Genomic DNA, 21669 nt, shown 5'->3' with positions numbered 1-21669 from the left:
AACAAAAATAAACCACGTGAACTTTGGAAATTACTCAACAATCAACTAGGCTGCAGTAAAAAACTCAAAACCAGGTTCTCAAACATAAACATAAAGACGGACAACACGCTCATCACAGACAAGCTGGATGTAGCCAATTACTTAAACACTTTCTTCACAAACATAGCCACAACACTGGTAAACAAACTACCCTCCCACTCAGGGCAGTATGGGGTAGAACACATAGTAGCATACTACATGAACCTAGGCGTCCACAAAGACGACTTCAAACTGGAAATAGTAACTACAGATGAGGTACTCAAAAAACTGAGCGCCCTCCAACCAAACAAGGCCACTGGCCATGACAACATCCCCTCCAAATTCCTCAGAGACTCAGCAGCAGCCATCACCCCAGTCATCACACACATAATAAACCTCTCCATAAAACAGGGACACGTCCCCAAGGACTTCAAAATTGCGAGAGTAACACCCCTGCACAAAAAGGGCAGCAAATTAGACCCGGGTAACTACCGCCCTGTTTCTATCCTTACATCCATCTCGAAAGTCATGGAAAAAATAGTATACGAACAGATCGAAAAATACCTTGCGGAAAAAAATCTAATCTACGAATTCCAATCTGGCTTCAGAACATCCCACTCCACTGACACATGCCTTCTCTACTTGAACGACCACATCAAACAAGAGGTGGACGCGGGCAAATACTGCGGCATGGTCATGCTGGACCTACAAAAGGCCTTCGACACTGTCAATCACACCATTCTGATTGACAAGCTAAAAGCAATTGGTTTTGATAGTTTATCAGTGAGCTGGATACAATCCTACCTGGAGGGGAGGGAACAGATGGTGGAAGTAAACGGTACCCTATCCCCCCCCCTCACAGTGAGCTGTGGTGTTCCACAAGGAAGCATACTAGGACCGCTACTATTCCTAATTTATGCAAATGACATGTCGTCAGCTTGTGACTGCAACTTGTTCCTGTTTGCGGACGACTCAGCCCTGCTGGTCTCTGACAAGAACAAGTTACAGGTTGAAAAAGCCCTCAGCTCGGAACTAGGCAAAATCTGCATATGGCTCGCCGACAACAAACTATCATTACACATGGGCAAAACAGAGTCCATTCTCTTCGGTTCAAATAACAAACTCAGCAAGACTGACGGCTTCTCGGTTACAGTGGGTGACAATATTGTCACAAGGAAAGATGAAATTACCTACCTGGGTTCCATCCTAGAGGCTAATCTTTCCTGTGACAAAATGGCATCCAATGTAATAAAAAAAGTCAACCAACGAACGCGATTCTTGTACCGGATCTCCTCTCTGGTAAACAAGAATACCCTGAAGACTCTAGCAGGAGCACTCATTCAAGGGTACTACGACTATGCTTGCACCTCATGGTACCAAAGCACCTCAAAGGCACTAAAAAACAAATTACAAACATCTCAAAACAAGCTAGTCAGACTACTACTTGACCTGACTCCTAGAACCCACCTCACCCCTGCCCACTTTGACAACCTAGGATGGCTTAGAGTAGACGACAGAGTACAGCAACTTGCAATGGGCCTGGTCTACAAGATACACTACGCGACCAAGGTACCCATGTAGATGTCAAAATACTTCCCAAAGGTCAGTGAATACCACGATCACAACACCAGAGGGAGCTCCACAAATCATGTAAAACCCAGATTCGGCTCAAACAAGGGACTAAACACGTTTCGCAATTATGCCACATCAATGTGGAACGCCCTGCCTAAAGCTGTAAAGGAATGTGAATCACTACCCACCTTCAAAAACACTCTCAAAAAACACCTACGCGAGACTGCAATTCGAAACTGGCCCCTACAAATGTCCTAACCTAGTTGTACAGTAAATGACCAAGTAAGGCTTTGTCAACATTCCAATGTACAGTGTAAAATGTGTGTGTGTCCCCTACCCAACCCCCCCCCCACCTCCAATGTACAGCCCTCACCCAACCCACCCAACCCCACCCCACCAACCTCCTCCAATGTACAGTTTCTACGCCAAATGTATATACACTCCTTTTCTGGACACTTTTGTATCACAAACAGTACTGTATTTGCAAATCTGATATGTCATAAATGTATAGATGTAGCAGTACTGTCTATCTGTATGTCATGTATGTCATATATGTTATGATGAATTGAAAATGGGGGACCCTGGTGGAAACAAGACGAAAGTCTTTCTCTGGTCTGCATCCCCTTAACAATTGTATGTATTGAGATGTACTGTACTGTACCCATTCTGCAATCTGTTAATAAACTTTTCAATCAATCAATCAATTGTGAAGAAGGCACGACAACGCCTCTACTTCCTCAGGCGCCTAAGGAAGTTCCAAGTCAGTCAGAAGATCCTTAGGAACTTCTACTAATGTACAATAGAGAGCATCCTGACTGGCAACATCACCTCCTGGTTTGGGAATAGCACTGCACAAGACCGTAGCAGACTACAAAGAGTGACACGTTCAGCCGAACGCACAATTGGAGGGGGGCTTCCCACCCTCCAGAACATTTACAACAAGCGGTGCAAGGGGAAGGCTAAGAGAATTATTAAGGACTCGAGCCACCCGAACAACTGTCTCTTTGAACTGCTGCGATCAGGCAAGCGATACCGGAGTCTTAAGGCGAGCACAGAAAGACTCAGAAGAAGCTTCTATCCCCAGGCCATCAGGCTGCTAAACGAACAATAAACACTAAACAACAACCATCAAATGCACACAGCATACAATATGTATATACTCAGGATCTAGGGGTAACAGTACTGTATATTTGAATACCGCTTATGTCACAAATGTATCAGTACTAAATACCTATATGTCCCTATGCCATAAATGTCATGTATGTTGTGTATGTCATAAATGTCTATATGAAATGAAAATGGGGGACCCTGATGGAAACAAGACAAACGTCTTTCTCAGGTCTGCATCCCCTTAACAATTGTATGTATTGAGCCGTACTGTATTGTACCCATTCTGCAATCTGTTAAATAAAGTTTTCATTCATTCATTCATTCATTCATTCATTCATTCATTCATTCATTCACACACCCACACGCACACACTCACTTAAACAAACAACACACTGCAGCACCCACTCTCCACACTTTAGATCACACAAACACACTTTATATTTATTGATAAAGGATTTGCACTACAACTCGTACACCTACTGTAAATTGTACCTAAATTGCACCTCATCCTATTTCTGCCTTGCACTATATAGTATTGTATATTAGTATACTACACAGTATTGTATATTATATGGTAACTCAGTTACGTCTATTCTGCATCGAACATTGTACATATGTCTATACTGAACACTGTGACCTCATTTTTTTACTTCTAATTTACATGCTATACTATGTTATTTTATTTCATACTTATCTTGTCTTGCACAGTCTCTGGAGCGTAACAATAAGAAGCATTTTGTATAAAAGTATTCTGTACTTCTGTATGACAACTATTAAAGAAACTTGAAACTTCCCAGTAGTACCTTATCTTCTGACATCCCCAGAATATGTGTGTATGGTTCGCCCCTTCCTGTCCACACTCCCTCCAACATGTTTTCTTTGCTGGTGTGTAATTGCCCTGTATTTCTGGTGTTATAAAGTATCTAATTATATTTTTCCACCCAAACTCCCTCCATATCCTTGATCCTGTGGTTGTTTGTTGTCAAAGCAGTTTTCTTATCAGTCTGGGACTATGGTGATGTAATCTATAGACATGCTGCAGCCTCAACCCTTAAATCCTTGGACTCTGTCTATCACTCTGCCCTCAGATTCATGGTGATAGATACAACACTCATCACTCTCTACTTTATGAGAAGGTTGGTTGGCCGTCTGACGGAGAGGCACAACAAACACTGGTTAATTTTAAGGCCCTTACTGGTAAGCTACCTCATTATTGCAATGGAATTCTGGAACCTATGGAACCAGTTCTAGTGAATGGTTGTTTCTGGTCCCCCGAGTTTGCTCGGAACAGGGTAAATCTGTATTTAGCTACAATGCCACTATAGTGTGTCTTATCTATTTTATTTTTCGATGGCTATTTTATTCTATTTTATTGTTTTTTGCACAATCAATGCGGGCAAGACCACCCGCATTTCACTGTATGCCCTGGTATGTATGTGACAAATAAACCTCTTGAAAATAAAAATAAAAACAAAATAGCTCCTGGAATGAACTCCCAACAGTCCTAAAGCTTGAGATTCTCCCCTCTGTTGCAGAGTTTAAGACATTGATCTCCAACCTTTGTCAATCGAGTTGTACGTGTTTTATTTCATTTGTTATCCTTGCTTTTGTTTAACCTCGTCTTGTTGTTGTATTGTTATGATTTTATATACTGTATTTATGCTTATTTCAGTATACACTCGACGTGAGTGTCTGCACACCTGCCTCCTATCAGCTCGTCACCCTCCTCAGTCTGAACACCTGCCTCCTATCAGCTCATCACCCTCCTCAGTCTGCACACCTGCCTCCTATCAGCTCATCACCCTCCTCAGTCTGCACACCTGCCTCCTATCAGCTCGTCACCCTCCTCAGTCTGCACACCTGCCTCCTATCAGCTCATCACCCTCCTCAGTCTGCACACCTGCCTCCTATCAGCTCGTCACCCTCCTCAGTCTGCACACCTGCCTCCTATCAACTCATCACCCTCCTCAGTCTGAACACCTGCCTCCTATCAGCTCATCACCCTCCTCAGTCTGCACACCTGCCTCCTATCAGCTCGTCACCCTCCTCAGTCTGCACACCTGCCTCCTATCAGCTCGTCACCCTCCTCAGTCTGCACACCTGCCTCCTATCAGCTCGTCACCCTCCTCAGTCTGCACACCTGCCTCCTATCAGCTCGTCACCCTCCTCAGTCTGCACACCTGCCTCCTATCAACTCATCACCCTCCTCAGTCTGCACACCTGCCTCCTATCAGCTCGTCACCCTCCTCAGTCTGCACACCTGCCTCTTATCAGCTCATCACCCTCCTCAGTCTGCACACCTGCCTCCTATCAACTCATCACCCTCCTCAGTCTGAACACCTGCCTCCTATCAGCTCATCACCTTCCTCAGTCTGCACACCTGCCTCCTATCAGCTCATCACCCTCCTCAGTCTGAACACCTGCCTCCTATCAGCTCGTCACCCTCCTCAGTCTGCACACCTGCCTCCTATCAACTCATCACCCTCCTCAGTCTGAACACCTGCCTCCTATCAGCTCATCACCCTCCTCAGTCTGAACACCTGCCTCCTATCAGCTCGTCACCCTCCTCAGTCTGCACACCTGCCTCCTATCAGCTCATCACCCTCCTCAGTCTGCACACCTGCCTCCTATCAGCTCGTCACCCTCCTCAGTCTGCACACCTGCCTCCTATCAGCTCGTCACCCTCCTCAGTCTGAACACCTGCCTCCTATCAGCTCATCACCCTCCTCAGTCTGCACACCTGCCTCCTATCAGCTCGTTACCCTCCTAAGTCTGAACACCTGCCTCCTATCAGCTCGTCACCCTCCTCAGTCTGCACACCTGCCTCCTATCAGCTCATCACCCTCCTCAGTCTGCACACCTGCCTCCTATCAGCTCGTCACCCTCCTCAGTCTGCACACCTGCCTCCTATCAGCTCATCACCCTCCTCAGTCTGCACACCTGCCTCCTATCAGCTCGTCACCCTCCTCAGTCTGAACACCTGCCTCCTATCAGCTCATCACCCTCCTCAGTCTGCACACCTGCCTCCTATCAGCTCATCACCCTCCTCAGTCTGCACACCTGCCTCCTATCAGCTCGTCACCCTCCTCAGTCTGCACACCTGCCTCTTATCAGCTCATCACCCTCCTCAGTCTGCACACCTGCCTCCTATCAGCTCGTCACCCTCCTCAGTCTGCACACCTGCCTCCTATCAGCTCATCACCCTCCTCAGTCTGCACACCTGCCTCCTATCAGCTCATCACCCTCCTCAGTCTGCACACCTGCCTCCTATCAGCTCGTCACCCTCCTCAGTCTGCACACCTGCCTCCTATCAGCTCGTCACCCTCCTCAGTCTGCACACCTGCCTCCTATCAGCTCGTCACCCTCCTCAGTCTGCACACCTGCCTCCTATCAGCTCATCACCCTCCTCAGTCTGCACACCTGCCTCCTATCAGCTCGTCACCCTCCTCAGTCTGCACACCTGCCTCCTATCAGCTCATCACCTTCCTCAGTCTGCACACCTGCCTCCTATCAGCTCATCACCCTCCTCAGTCTGCACACCTGCCTCCTATCAGCTCGTCACCCTCCTCAGTCTGCACACCTGCCTCCTATCAGCTCGTCACCCTCCTCAGTCTGCACCCCTGCCTCCTATCAGCTCATCACCTTCCTCAGTCTGCACACCTGCCTCCTATCAGCTCATCACCCTCCTCAGTCTGCACACCTGCCTCCTATCAGCTCGTCACCCTCCTCAGTCTGCACACCTGCCTCCTATCCTAGGTCTGACAAAGTTAGTGTTTAGCCCCAAGTGTTCCTGTAATTAATTACCTTTTCTTGTGCCCAGGATCACACTATTAAACCTTCTAAAACGTTGTCACTCTCCTGTCTCTGTGTTGTGCACTTGGGTTCACTCTGAACACCTTTTGAATCTTTCTTTAAGAAATAATGTTGTTATTTAATTGGAATTTGGCCAAAAACTATATTATTTTAGTCAGCTGTGTGCAAGGGTGCCAATAATATTGACAGATACTACATTTAAAAGGTTTTGGTAAATATTTGTATAAATATTTTGTAATCTCCTCATTTAGTCATCTCACAGTTGCAACAGATCCTCATTCTCGTACTTTACATCCATTGAAAGCATTATGAAGATGCAACAAAAGTCCACAGTCCAATGTAATTAGGACTTGTGATAAAGATGTGTTTTACGTGTTGTTATGTAATGTTGAAGTGAAGTGCATGTCAGGTGAAGTAAGAAAATGTAGAGTGACCTGGGGAATAAGTATTCTATGTGGTCAGAGACAGGGAGGAACGTGGAATGTCACCAGCTCTGGGGAAATAAGCAGACCTTGGACTATGCAAGATGAATGGAGTGCAGTGGGGTAAAAGTAGAGGAGGCTTATTTGACTGAGCAACAGATTTGCCATGTTTAGATTGGATTTCTTTATATTTTTATATTTCAGTGCATACTGATGATGTATTTCACCTTTTTCTAACGATTTACAAAAAAACAAGGGTAAGCTAGGCTTTTTTTATACTTCTGTTTATTGCCATTTTCAGTTTTCTTTTACATTTTACAATTGACAGGTTCAAACAGTACTAACATTACATTTATACACACACAATCACATGGAGACACACATACAAAAACACAACTAACATTTGTCTTAACACCATTAGTACAGAGCTGCTCTACCTATTTATTGACGGGTACTACCCAGTTGCTTTAGTTTTAGTTTCAAGGTTCATTGTCTAGCTTCAACGTAGTCAATGAAGGGTTGCCAAGTCTTATGGAATTTCTCAATAGAACTCCTTAAAGTGAATCTGAGCTTCTCCAGTCCAAGGTGCTGCATAACGTCTCTGATCAACATAGCGCAGGTGGGGGGTTGTGCCTGTTTCCAGTTCAGCTAAATTAATCTGCGTGCTAGAAGGGTTATGAACCTTGGCACTGCAGAAGTCGGTCCTCTAAGAGGGCTGTCCTCTCCCAGTACTCCAAACACGGCCAAAACCGGGTCTGGATCTATCTCGTGTCCCAGAATATCAGACAATGTTTTGAACATAGAACTCCAGAACTGTAATAATTTTGGGCAAGACCAAAACATGTGCCCCAATGAGGCAGGGAGGATCCCACAACGGTCACACAGAGGATCAATATTAGAGTACATTTTAGAAAGTTTGTCCTTGGAAAGATGGAGACGATGCAACACCTTGAACTGTACAAGACCATGCCTGGCACATATGGATGCTGTATGTACTCCCTGCTGTGCCTCTATCCACTGCTCCTCCGATAAATCAATGCCCAGATCTTCCTCTCAAGCGGCCTTTAGATAATCTAGGGATGTATCAGATTGGTCAGACATATAATTATAAATGTGTGATATTACCCCTTTAGATGAGGGATTCACTGAAAACAATGATTCCATCTGGGTTCTAATAGGCACATCAGGGAAGGTAGTTGTATTACGATTTGGCTAATTTAATGCAAAGGGGTCAAGCTCTTGGTGTGAAGTTTTCATATGGTGTTTTATATTATATTATATGTACCATTCATTTATCATTACACATATAATTATAGGTGTATTTCAAATGTACTAGTAATGATTCATATCTAGTTATTGTTGATGGTGTAATAAGGCTGTGTGATTGTTTAAACGTGGCATGTACAAGTCCGAAGGCTACAGGTCACGGTGAACTGTGTTCTGGACAAACATGAGTCCACAAATAGGCCTGGGGGGGGGGGGGGGGGACCCCTTGATTGTTTATGCATTAACAGGAAAATACTCCCTATTTTTCTTATAAAATAACTCCCCTTTGTTGATTGTGGTGTGTGTCGGATCCCATGTACTCTTTGACAGTGGTGGGAAGCCGACTTCACCATTCTGATCAGAATAAACCTTTGAACTGAGAACCTGTGAGACAAGTTTCCTTTTGTGTGCACACCCTGCCAATAAGACGTCTTAAGATTTCCACAACAAGGGTGAGTGAAGCTCGACCCCATTGACTTTGCATTGGTCTGTGGCTAACTAGCTGCAGCTAGTATGAGGAACAGCATGGATTGTGCTGAGAAAGGATGTGATCAGAACTATCCCTTTAGGCGCACAGCTCTTTTGCTGCTCCCCATTTTTTATACTAATATCATACATTTAGTTATTTTGGGCCATGCATCATTCTCTAATGATGACCAGCCGAAACTACCAGTCCTGCACCCTCTCTCTGTCTGAGCCACAACCAATAGTTATAAAGAGGATATGAATGGATGGGTGTTGACTGGAGAATAAAAGCCACAATCTACTAACCTGAAATTTATTTACTAAAACCAAAGACAAATAAAATCGCCACATGCTGCTTTTCCAAATCATGTTTACACATGGAAATAGAATGATTGGGGGCTACCTTTAAATGGAAGGTTTTAGAAGCCTATTGTAATGATCACTCAGCCTACTAAGACATTCAAAAGGTTTATACCTCTGTGAGCATTTGTTAGCAATGCTAGTGCAAGTTAAAGAGGTATGGAACCGTTCCGCAAACAAATTAATTTGCTTACATAAGCTCCAGGAATACAGAACTGTTTGAAGTACTTGTACGGGGCATGGTTTCAAACCCCATTGACTTGCACTAGCATTACTAACAAATGCTAACAGGGGTTTGGTGTACATCTTTCCTAAATGTGAGAAAAACATTATCATAGAGGGCCCATGGATATTTGATCAAAAAAGAAAAAGAGGGCCCATGGTTAGTGATTAATAGGAAAGGCTTCTAAAGATCCTGAACTGTGTTACAGCTTGTGACAAACAGAGACAAACACACATTGACTGTGATAAGAGACATGCTATAATTTATATAGCTATAGATTGACTTGTTGGAGCTGTTGTTGAAGTGTGCCGTTTCATAATGACATATACCAGCTTGCACAAGAGAACATACACACAGACCTGACACATTTAAAGGATAAAGCCCGTGTAATTAAAAAATGTTTCCTATTGTCAACATAGCCTATGAAAAGACCAAAAGCTACAATGCATTTCTTCTACTCTCAACACTCTTCCTACTCTCTCCTACCCTTATGCGCTTTCAACCAGCAAGCCATGTTCCCATTGTATGCTAAAATCTTTAAATACAGCTCACAAACACATATTTACTGTTTTTAATATTGTTATGTATTATCATGAAAAACAGGGGCATTGTAGTTATTACAAATTCACCTCAAAAGGCAACAAGCTCGGGGGCGGTCAGGTGGCGTAGCGGAGATTGCGCTCGTCACCAATGCAAGAGGCTGCGGTCTCGACTCCTGGAGTCAGCATTGCCTTGGCTTGGGCTGATCGCTATACTAACTCGTTTGGCTGGGTTAGGGGGAGGGAAGCCGTGGGTGGGAAACTGGCGTTGTGGACAGCGACGCCTACAGGTCAGGTCTGGGCGCTTGCTCAGCGGAGGCAGGACTTGAGGAAGGCAGCGTGACCTCCCACACGTTACACTTCACCAATGAGAGCCCTCGCTGCCAGGTGAGAAGAGAGCCACTGGCTGTCGCTGCACGTGTCGGAGGAAACGTGCGGATACTTCAGGGTTCCCTTGTACCGACCAGTAGGAGAACATGCGCACAACAACCAGGTAGGGGAGGGGGGGAATTGGCACAACGACTAAATTGGGGCGGGGAGAAAACAGAGATAAAATCGGAGAAAGAGAGATATATAAAAAAAAAAAAAAAAAGGCAACAAGCTCTATCAATCTATCGATGTAGTAAACAGAACAGCATAGTCCCCAAGCATGCGTACTGGACACAACGATGAATTATGCTGACTAAAGCAACAGTATGGCTCTGTGACTTGTTCTAAGTCTTCATAGGTGGACTGTAACAGTGGTACAAGTGCTGATGAAATCAGTGGTGTGGTGGTAGAGGTGGGTATACTGTTGTTGTATACACTGTCATCCTACTTTTCTATATATTTCAATGGTAATCAGGCTGATAGGTGTGCATGGGTACTGTATACTTTTTTTTTGATCCACTTTTTCTCCCATTTTCTATATTTTCTCCCATCCCAATTTCGTATCATCCAATTCAACCCTCCCCTGTCACGAACGCTGTTTCTTGCCTCCCACAAGCCGGCTGCAATGTGGACTAAGTCATACATAGCACAAGTCCCCTCCGGTACTTGAGGTAACAGCAGTCGCATCTTTTCACCTGCGCAGCTCGATCTCTCAGTGGCGAGGAGTAACGCGTGGGAGGCTCACGCTCCCCCCGACACTTCCTGATTCTACTGCGCAGGCGCACCAACCGACCTGTAGGAGTCGCTGTCCACAACGCCCAATCCCCACCCATCAGTTTCCCACCCCCTAATACGGCCAATGTGTATTAGTACGGACGACCAGCTAAACTGAAAGCAAATGTGGAGCGCTGGGCTCGAACAGGCGAGCCCAGTGTCTCCAGATTTCGTGGCGAGCGCCTTGCCCACTACATCACGTAGCCACCGCATGGGTACCGTATACTATACAGTATTGTATTTCGGTGTACTGTTTACCCTCCATAACACTACTAGATGAAATCCTAAGTGGAAAGATGTCTTTGTGCCATGGCTGAGCACTGCAAGACCCCAAATTTAGCCCTGAGTGTAGAACAATGGCTTTCAGTCAAGTGACCTGGAGTGCAAAAGTTTCAAGTTCAAGTTTCTTTAATAGTTGTCATACAGAAGTACAGAATACTTTTATACAAAATGCTTCTTACTGTTTCGCTCCAGAGACTGTGTTAGACAAGATAGTATGAAATAAATAGACATATGTACAATGTTCGATGCAAAATAGAAGTAACTGAGTTACCATACAATATACAATATACTATGCAATGTACTAATATACAATACTATATAGTGCAGAGCAGAAATGGGATGAGGTACAATTTAGAGTAAGGTGTGCGAGTTGTAGTGCAAATCCTTTACCAATAAATATAAAGTGTAAAGTGTGTTTAGGTGTTCTAAAGTGTGTAAAGTGGGTGCTGCAGTGAGTTGCCCGTTTAAAGTGAGTGTGTGCGTGTGGATGTGTGTGCTGTGTGCATTTGATGGTTGCTGCATAGTGTTTATTGTTCATTGAGCAGCCTGATGACCTGGGGATAGAAGCTCCTTCTGAGTCTTTCTGTGCTCGCCTTAAGACTCCGGTATCGCTTGCCTGACCGCAGCAGTTCAAAGAGGCAGTTGTTCGGGTGGCTGGAGTCCTTGATGATTCTCTTAGCCTCCCCCCTGCACCGCTTGTTGTAAATGTTCTGGAGGGTGGGAAGCCCCCCTCCAATTGTGCGTTCGGCTGAACGTGTCACTCTTTGTAGTCTGCTACGGTCTTGTGCAGTGCTATTCCCAAACCAGGAGGTGATGTTGCCAGTCAGGATGCTCTCGATTGTACATGAGTAGAAGTTCCTAAGGATCTTCTGACTGACTTGGAACTTCCTTAGGCGCCTGAGGAAGTAGAGGCGTTGTCGTGCCTTCTTCACAACACTGTCAATGTGTGTGGTCCATGTCAAGTCCTCGGATATGTGGGCTCCGAGGTACTTGAAACTGTTCACTCTCTCAACCGGTGCCCCGTCGATGCTGAGGGGGCTGTAGTCCTTGACCCCCGACCTCCTGAAGTCCACAATCATCTCTTTTGTTTTGCTGACGTTCAGGGAGAGGCAGTTCTCCTGACACCACTGTGACAGATTCTCTACCTCTTCCAGGTAGGCCCTCTCGTCGTTGGCAGAGATCAGGCCCACCACTACTGTGTCATCAGCAAATTTGATGATTGTGTTGTTGTTCCGCTGTGCCACGCAGTCATGTGTGTACAGGGAGTAGAGGAGGGGGCTCAGAACACAGCCCTGGGGGGCCCCTATGTTGAGCGTGATGGATGAGGAGGTGCAGTTGCCTGCTTTTACCACCTGGGGTCTGCCCATCAGGAAGTCCAAGACCCACTGGCAGAGGTCATAGTTCAAGCCCAGGTCCCTGAGCTTGGCTATGAGTTTGGAGGGGACTATGGTATTGAATGCTGAGCTGTAGTCAATGAACAGAATTCTCACATAGTTCCCCTGCCTCTTGTCCAGGTGTGATGCTGCTGTGTGCAGCACATGGGCTATGGCATCCTCCGTGGATCTGTTAGGGCGGTATGCAAATTGCAGGGGGTCCAGGTTGATGGGGAGGGAGGAACAGATGTAGCCCTTCACTAGCTTCTCAAAGCACTTCATGGCTATGGAGGTGAGAGCTACAGGGCGGTAGTCGTTGAGGCAAGCGGGCGTAGATTTTTTGGGTACAGGGATGATGGTGGACTTCTTCAGACAGGTGGGGATGACAGCCTGTTCTAAGGACAGGTTAAAGATGTCAGTGAATACCGGGGCCAGTTGGTCGGCACAGACAGGGGATGCCGTCCGGTCCTGCTGCCTTCCTGATATTCACTTTTTTAAAGGTCCGCCTCACCTCATGCTCTGTTACCCTGAACACTGAGTCTCCATCAGCAGACCCCCCCCCCCATTGCCGTGGCTTGTAGGCTGGTGTTGTTATTCACAGCCTCAAACCTCGCATAGAAGGTATTGAGATCATTTGCTAAGGAGATGTCACTGTTCAGTTTGAGGGAGGTGCCTTTGTAATCTGTCATTGTTCTGAGGCCCTGCCACATACCTCTAGAGTCAGCCTGTTCAAACTGAAGTTCAACTTTATCCCTGTAACGCCGTTTTGCCTCTATTACTGCTCTCCTGACGTTGTATCTTGCCGTCTTGTGTTCTTCCATGTTGCCTGTCGCCAGCCCGGTGTTGTAGGCTGAGGTGCGCACTTTCACGGACGGATTTATCTACCCAAGGCTTTTGATTTGGGTAGATTCTAATTGTGGTAAAAGCCTGAATAGCCATCTTTAAATGCTTGACCTGCAAACATTTCACCTGCTTAGTTCATACAATCTAATTGTAAGTAATATATTAGCTGGAATTCGTTTTTGCTTTTGTGCGTAGATTGCAAGATTTATCGGTTTATAATATCCTGCATTTGTGGGGATTGTAGTGCGGTGAAATACCAGGAACATCAACATGGGCTGGTGTGAGCTGATGTGTGTAGTGACGATTTCCATTGACTAATCAAGGGTCTGCACTCTGCAGCATTGGGTTGCAGCACGGGTAGGGTGTTTTGTACATACGTAGCTAACTCAGCACAAGACAATGCTGCTCCGCACAGGTCCATTGAAAATGGAAAAAGGTAAACAAAGTGGGAGCACAGACTTTGGCATGGCACAGCAAGGTAGTGGAAAAGTCCCATATGGGTCTGATGTGTCCGGCTAGCAGTCGTGCTGTGACTGCATGGCTTGATATTAACACAGGCTGCCATGTTAAATACTGGTACATTTAGGCTGTGCAAGTCTGTCAACCATTATTTTCTTTTTTTATTCTAAAAGCTACATTGGTTTAACACTAGAATTAATTACTAAAATTCCATAACTACAGAGGTCATAACAGTCATTCTGACTGCTCACATTTTACTGACGTTTAATTTCTATAATAAATACAAATCTAAAAATGAATAAGATGTTATGTTAGGATAGGTTATAGGGAACATCAGGACAATTCTAATAAATTGTAGTTGTATTAATTTATGACTATATAGTTTATCATTGTATGAATAAAGAGCATTATTTTTAGATCATCCTTCGGCCTCCAAAGAGTTGCTGAATGTTTTCTCCCTTGATCGTTTATTAATTTTGAATGACTTTAAATAATAAATGTACTTTTAAATACCACATAGACAAAATATTGGGTTCTATTACAGAAAGATAACATAAGCTAAGACAAGATATTCCTTTATTCAGAATCAGAGTCAGAATCAGTCAAATGTAAATTAATCAGAAAGGTCTTTATTGCCAAGTAGTTTTCACATAGGAAATAGATTTGGTCGTTTTCGGTGCAACAATAACGGACAGATAATGAAATAAAAAGGAGGAATAAAATAAAATGGAATATGAACTAAATTAAGATAGAAGCACAATATAATATAATTATGAAATAAAAATAGGCCAGGGCTGTACAACTGTATTGCTCCCCAAAACAAGCTTCCCTATGATTTGCAGAAAGAGGATTTGTTGAAGCAGTCTTTGTCAGTTTTGGATTATTATGGTGATGTAATTTATAGAAACGCTGCCTTGTCCACTCTTTTATCCCTAGACACCGTCTATCACTCTGCTCTTAGATTCATAACTGGTGATAGTTATGGCACTCATCATTGATCTAAGGCCATTGATGGACAATTGCCACCATTTATCACAATGATGCTTGATTGGAATTAAGGTCCGAGTTCAGTCTGAACTTGGTAACTCAAAAAAATTTAAACTCCCAACTCAGTAGGCCCATGTAACTGTTTTTAATTTCACCTACCTTTTTCTCTTTCCACCTGTGTTTTGTCACATGTATGCAAATGTATCTTTCCCTTTTATATGAACTGAAATTCTTTGAACTTGTGATTGCAGGTGATTGATTGAAAATTTTATTAACAGATTGCAGAATGGGTACAATACAGTACGGCTCAATACACACAATTGTTAAGGGATGCAGACCAGAGAAAGACTTTCGTCTTGTTTACATCAGGGTCCCCCATTTTCAATTCATAATGTATTGTAAGTAAGGGTGCAATTAGCACTGTACAATCCATTCTTTGTGGATCCCGCCCTCAATGTTAATTTCGAGAATAAATATGGCAGCATTTTCCCCCTCGAGATGGGAAGAGTGGCAGCCACGCAAACAAATGTTTACATTGTATTTGATCGCGATATGCACAGTTATACAACGGTATATTTATCTAATTCAAATGTCATCCACTTTAATCACGCGCACACCCCAGTGCTTCCGGTCTACGGATCGCTAACGAGCGCATGTACAGTATTGGGGGGGACTCTCGCGAGAGTAAAAAGAAAAAAAGATCTTCTCTTTAGGGAAGTGTAGAGCTAACGATACAGAAAGAAACATTACATACCCGACCAGTTCTATGAACGAAACACAAACTCGTTATCTAGCTAATTTAAGAACAAGGAGAACTTCGGCCCAAGAAAGCTATACCCTTTGATGAAGGTGCATATGAGAATGTGAGCTTGATCTTTCTTGAATCACACGTTACCGTTTTTTTTTCTATCAAAAGATAATCTGGAGCTGGAAGGAAGAAGATGGCTCAAATGCATTTATTGAGGACCTTTCTGAGCGAGCGACTCCATGCGGTTGCCGATGAGATTTTTGGCGTGGTGAAGATAACAATTACGGAATATGAGAGGGAGCTCTCCAATTCAAAAGAGGAGACTGAACGCCTGAACAGGATTGTGGAGCTTATGAAACCGAAGATAACATTACATGACATAGGTGACGAAGGTAACGAACCAATGTGTGTGTGTCTGTCTGTCTGCCTTGTAACTTAGAATACTGTTCAAAAGTAGGCCTACTTTTTTAAAAATAGTGATACTATACTATGGGGGACCCTGATGTAAACAAGACGAAAGTCTTTCTCTGGTCTGCATCCCCTTAACAATTGTATGTATTGAGCTGTACTGTACTGTACCCATTCTGCAATCTGTTAATAAAGTTTTCAATCAATCAATCAATCAATCAATCAAGCATAAGTGTGTGCTAGTACAACAATGGGTGCAGTACAACATAATAATATGTTCTAGTTATGGCTTGCCTTTTCTCCTTCAGACAATCCAGCCACTCCAAACCAGACAGCTGTTGAGTCGTTGGTTGACCCTGAGCAGCAGCAGGGCCCTGCGTGGGTCAGAGAGCTTCCAAAACCTCCATACCTGAACCAAGACTCTGGGCCCTCGCTGCTTCTCAAAGAGGAGCGTGAGGAACGATGGCCGTGTGAGGAGCAACAAGGCCAACAGGAGCAGAATGGATTCTGGTCGTGTGACGAGCATCTTCAAGGACTTGACGAGGAGCAAAACGGACCTTGGCTCAGTGAGGGGGAAGAGCATCTCTCTGCACTGAAAGACGAGGCGGTAGAGACCTCACTTATTACCTCAAATGATCACGGTATCCGTGAGCTAGATGAAATGCAATCCACACACGGCGCCGCGGACGAAAGGGACGAAGTCGCGGAAAACCTCCGGCCGACCACTTCGAAAGAACAGACCGGGGTGCGACTGGGTGAGGAGGAGGAGCGGTGGATGTCGGGCTCTGCCCATTCAAGCAACTCTCCCAGTCGCTGCAAGGTTTGTGGGAAGCTCGTTGACTCCATACACGCCCTTTTGGATCACGTGGAGCTGCACGCTGGCGAGGACCGCCACCCGTGCGGAGTGTGCGGACACCAATTCCTGTCGCCGGAGAAGCTCCTGCGGCACATCAACTACCACCGGACTAGGAACGTGTGTCCCATCTGCGGCAAGTGCGTCTGCCGCCTCCGGAGACACATGATGATCCACACGGGGGAAAAACCCTACCGCTGCCGCTTCTGCGGCCTGGGGTTCGCCCAGTTCACCAACATGCGCTCGCATGTGCAGACCCACACGGGCGAGAAGCCCTTCAAGTGCAAAGTATGTGGGAAGGCGTTCCACCGGAAGGCCAACGTGAAGCTGCACATGAGAGTCCACGCGGCGGAGAAGCCTTTCCGCTGCGACGTCTGCGGCAGGGTGTTCTCCCACCCCCAGAGTCTGCAGACACACATGTGGAGCCATGCAAACGACAAGCCGCAGCACAGTTAGGTCCGTGGCGAAGGCTTCACTGCGTTCCGCGTTTCAAAAGCAAGGATTTGCTCTCGTTTCACTATGTTAAAGCACCAGAAGGGTGGAAAGGAATCCCAACCTGAGAGCAAAATGGCGCCGCCATGTAAATTATGGTCAATGAAGTGTTGGTTGAAAATGCAGGAGGAACCACAGGAGCAGCAGGTGTGGCTGAAAATACTGCAGATGCACCTCTTCTCTTACTCCAAGGGAGAGCAGAGACTCCCATGTCTGACATGTCAATAAGTAGACGTGCAATGCACCCAATAAGGTGCTGCCGACTAATGGGAATTAACTGATAGAAAGGAAACATGTGGTACAGTATTGTGATCTGGTCTCTCATGGCACTCTTAAGTTCCTTGGTCACAGCAAGTGCAGAACAGTTTGCAATAGGGGTGTAAAGGTACACGTATCCGTACCGAACCGTTTCAGTGTGTACCGTAACCGAGCGGCTGTGTAGTGTACCGAATGAATACAACGGTATGTTAACCAACCACCGGGGGCTGTTTTTTTTCACAATCTAATATAAAAATTAATTCTTTTTACAAGTCGATTATTAATTTCAATATAGAATATTCGTTGACAGCCCTACAAGTACAATTAGTTACTGCACAGCACACTACATCACCCCTGAGTGGAACATGTACCGAAAACTCGTACCGAACCTTGACTTCAAAACCGAGGTACGTACCGTACCGTGGTTTTTGTGTACCGTTACACCCCTAGTTTGCAATGTTTCCTTTTCATTAGATATATCCTATACAGCATCAGCCCTGCAGTTGGAGAGCACAGCATAACCCTCAAACCTTGACCCGTTTCTAGTATTTTACACCAAAAATAATAAAAGGGTGCATCACTACCACCTCAAACTACTCCTTTACTGGTTCCTACTGGAACCGGGAAGTAAATATATTGGTAGAACCGTGAGGAATGGAGGATCATAATCATAATTCTGCATCATGTAGGGCTGCTCCATTATGGCAACGATCATAGTCACGATTATTTTTGGTCAGTATTGAGATCTCAATTATTTAACAGGATTACTCATTGACTTTGGAAACATAATCATAAGCCAAAATCATGATTGAAAATTGTATTCTATTAATTGCCCAGCCCTAGCATTATGGATGAGATGTCGATGACCTCACACCAATATAGAGGAGCTTTCCATTCACTACATATTAGGTCGTCAACTTCAAAAGAAATTCGATGATGTTGACAATATATCATTTTAGACTTTTCCTCAACTCCACTATTGAGACAGCAGGTAACATGGTGGTGTTAACATCAGTATCAGAAGATTGTTAATATTATTTTAACTTTTGTGAAAGTACTTGTGGTTTTGCAGATCAAAATAAACAGACATTTGAAACTTGTGTCCAAGTCTATCTGGGGTATACAAGGGGAAGGCTACGTGTTTTAGTGAGTAGTAAGTGTAGCCTAAATGTTAATGGACACACCAACTTTTTGGGAAATTAGCTTATTTGCCATCTACCCTGGAGATAGACAAGCAGATACATACCCTTTTCTTCTCTGTGCATGCATTAGGCTTAGGGAACAGCCTACAACTTTACTGTAAACTGTAAAAGACCCCTATGCTCTGCATCTTCTGGCCGCCTCAGACCTACTCCTATCCAAGCTCCCGGAGGGTCATCAAAGAGAAGCCGCCTATTCTCAGTCCTTGCCCCACAATGGTGGAATGAACTACCCACCCCAGTTGGGACAACCGAATCCCGTCCAATCTTTCGCCGTCTAATAAAGACGCACTTCTTCAACCATTATCTGAAACAATTAAAAAAAAATATCTAACCCTAACTAACCTTACTGTCATGCACTTGTCCTAATAAACTAACCTACACTGTAACACGTTGATGAATATTGTTACTCAGCTGATAGTTGTACCCTTCCTGATGACCTGTCGTACAGAACTTGTAAGTCGCTTTGGATAAAAGCGTCAGCTAAATGACTAAATGTAAATGTAAACATGTTGTGACCTGTGTGTATTTCTATTTACCATGTGAATTTTGTTGACATTTTCGTTTTCTAAGCAGATATACTCTGAATTCTTTTTTGCCAAACCACTGCTGCCTGGGCGCAGTGATTTCATCACCTCAAAAGCCCAGTTTTTCAAAAAGCAACAGGGCTTTTGAGGTGATGAAATCACTGCCCCCAGGCAGCAGTGGTTTGGCAAAAATATAGTAGTATATATATATAATAGTATATATCTGCTTAGAAAACGAAAATGGTAATTTTTTTTATTTCTCCATGTGGTAAATACACAGGTCACAACATTTTTGCAGGAACGTTTGAGTGTATTTCGTGACTGCTGTGAACTAGGCTACACTGGCACACCTACTTCCAGTGAATGATGCTAAGCTAGGCTAACGGTGTGGCTGTTCCCTAAGCCTAAAGCATGCACGGAGAAGAAAAGGGTATGTATCTGCTTGTCTAACTCCAGGGTAGACGGCAAATAAGCAAATTTCCAAAAAAGTTGGCGTGTTCCTTTAAAAGCACATTTATACATTTATTTGTGATGCATTTCATTCTGAAAGAATATATTTTGATGTCAAAATGTGGTTAATCTGAAGACTACTATCGATAGGAAGAACAACAGAAACACAGGAGACATGGTTTACTTTGCATACTTCCATTCCTACTCAAGTCTACTTTATTTCTTTTGACTTTTCTTTCTTTTTTTGGTCTTGTGCAATTTGCAAAATACTTTGCACTTTTACAAACGATATAATAGGCACGTACATATACATACAAAACGACCTGCTGAATTGTTTCCAGGAGGTCAACATGTAAACATGTAATAAGTATCAATACAGCAAAATACACAGAATAAAAAAGGAACACATAAAAAGTTTTTATAATTTCCTTATCTGTATGGTTTAACTACCATAACATTAGTGAGCGTAATAAAAAATAATTATGACGTTGCTACCGTAATGCAACTTAATAAAAATATCCGTCAAGTAATGTAGCTATGAAGAACTGTGGTTATATCTGCTCCGGCAGGCACCTCAACACTACTCGCCAAACACTCCCCAACAGTCGTTGGGTGATCCTCTCTCAAACCCCACCCTCTTTTCTTGATCCTCCAATCACATTGCTTCCCCAAAACAACAGTTGCGATTGGAGGATCACAAAAAGACGAGTTTAGAGAGAGGTCGATCGTGGCCTTGAAATTAGCAAGTGACATCTAAATGTGTAACATTTTGCTTTTGCACAACTCGTACTTGATACGTTTCTTTTTCCCATTCTCTACATTAGAGGAAGAAAACAAAACAAAAATTTAGCACCCTGAAATTATCTTCAGATTTTCTTTTCTTTCATCCTGGGATCACATATTGCTGCTCTTCTCTTTCGCTCCGGGGGCCATGCATGTAGGTCAGGCAGTCGCCTGTCCCCTCCAGACTTGTCTGTCCACCTGTCTGTCCTCCTACCCTCTCTCACGGACGCCTCCCCTGGCCACCTCGAGTTCCGTCGCGGAGCCAATTAATCTACCAAAACACCAGAACAGACCGATTAGTAGTGTTGTCTATGGGATGTGTGACATAAGAGTATAGCCCTCTGCTGTACGCCCACCAGCCTAACGGGTACACAGAAGAGACTACTCTAATAAAACAACACTACTACAAAAAACAGTGTTTACATGCACACAGTGTAGTAGCCCATAGTCTAATGGCCCGCTCTCACCCAAAGCAGCCAAGTCGAGCAGTGCGGCTGCATTTAATTAATTTCCAATGTAGAGGAGCCGCAAGGCACTGCATACTGCAAGGTACTGCATACTGCGCTGCTAGACTTGGCTGGAAGTAGTGGAACTGCACTTGAAATCTTATTTGGGATAAGCGGCCTGTTAACATGTGTTAACCCTTTCACTACCACACTACAGAAGGTTAAACTTTCACTACCACTACAGACGGTTAACCGTCTGTAGTGTGGTAGTGAAAGGGTTAAAATAATATAAAAATATATACCATTATCCACACCACGGTAGCAGTGAAAAGGATACGGTGTACTAGACATGCTTCAGTATCCTTGTCCTGATGTCAGTATAAGACTGGTTCCATATGTAATTCACGCTTCTCATAATTAGGATAAAAGCTTATATCCAGGTTATATTGTTTGGAAATGTGGATATGACTTTTTTTTTTACACATACAGACTGTCAAGACATCATATATCACTCTTCGGTCAATGTATCCTATTTTATTATTTCACCTGAATTTATTTGTTTCTATCTTCCACAGAATGTGTCAATTGCAGTCATGAGGTGGTCCAATGGACTTTAAGCCAATTTATGGT

General features: G+C 44.2%; 2 protein-coding genes across 5 annotated transcripts in view; one reads left to right on the top strand and one right to left on the bottom strand.

Moving 5' to 3' along the window:
• The first annotated feature begins 15617 nt into the window (after nucleotides 1-15617).
• Nucleotides 15618-18631, top strand: LOC311240781 (uncharacterized protein). The gene is made up of 2 exons (XM_084329369.1): nucleotides 15618-16015; nucleotides 16340-18631. The coding sequence occupies exons 1-2, from the start codon at nucleotides 15817-15819 to the stop codon at nucleotides 17338-17340; spliced, it is 1200 nt and encodes a 399-aa protein (XP_084185495.1). The 5' UTR covers nucleotides 15618-15816; the 3' UTR covers nucleotides 17341-18631.
• Nucleotides 18632-19995: 1364 nt separating this feature from the next.
• wipi1 (WD repeat domain, phosphoinositide interacting 1) overlaps nucleotides 19996-21669 on the bottom strand; it is a 90495-nt gene continuing 88821 nt past the window's right edge. For all 4 annotated transcript variants that reach the window (XM_084329385.1, XM_084329386.1, XM_084329387.1 and 1 more), the window contains one exon: nucleotides 19996-20864. In XM_084329385.1, coding sequence (XP_084185511.1) covers nucleotides 20814-20864 — 51 coding nt within the window. In that variant the 3' untranslated portion in view covers nucleotides 19996-20813. The remainder of the gene's footprint in view (nucleotides 20865-21669) is intronic.

This window comes from Notolepis coatsorum (assembly GCF_963971535.1).
Source record: "Notolepis coatsorum genome assembly, chromosome: 14".
Classification (NCBI taxonomy): Eukaryota; Metazoa; Chordata; class Actinopteri; order Aulopiformes; family Paralepididae; genus Notolepis; species Notolepis coatsorum.
This window is presented reverse-complemented; position numbering and strand designations above follow the sequence as displayed.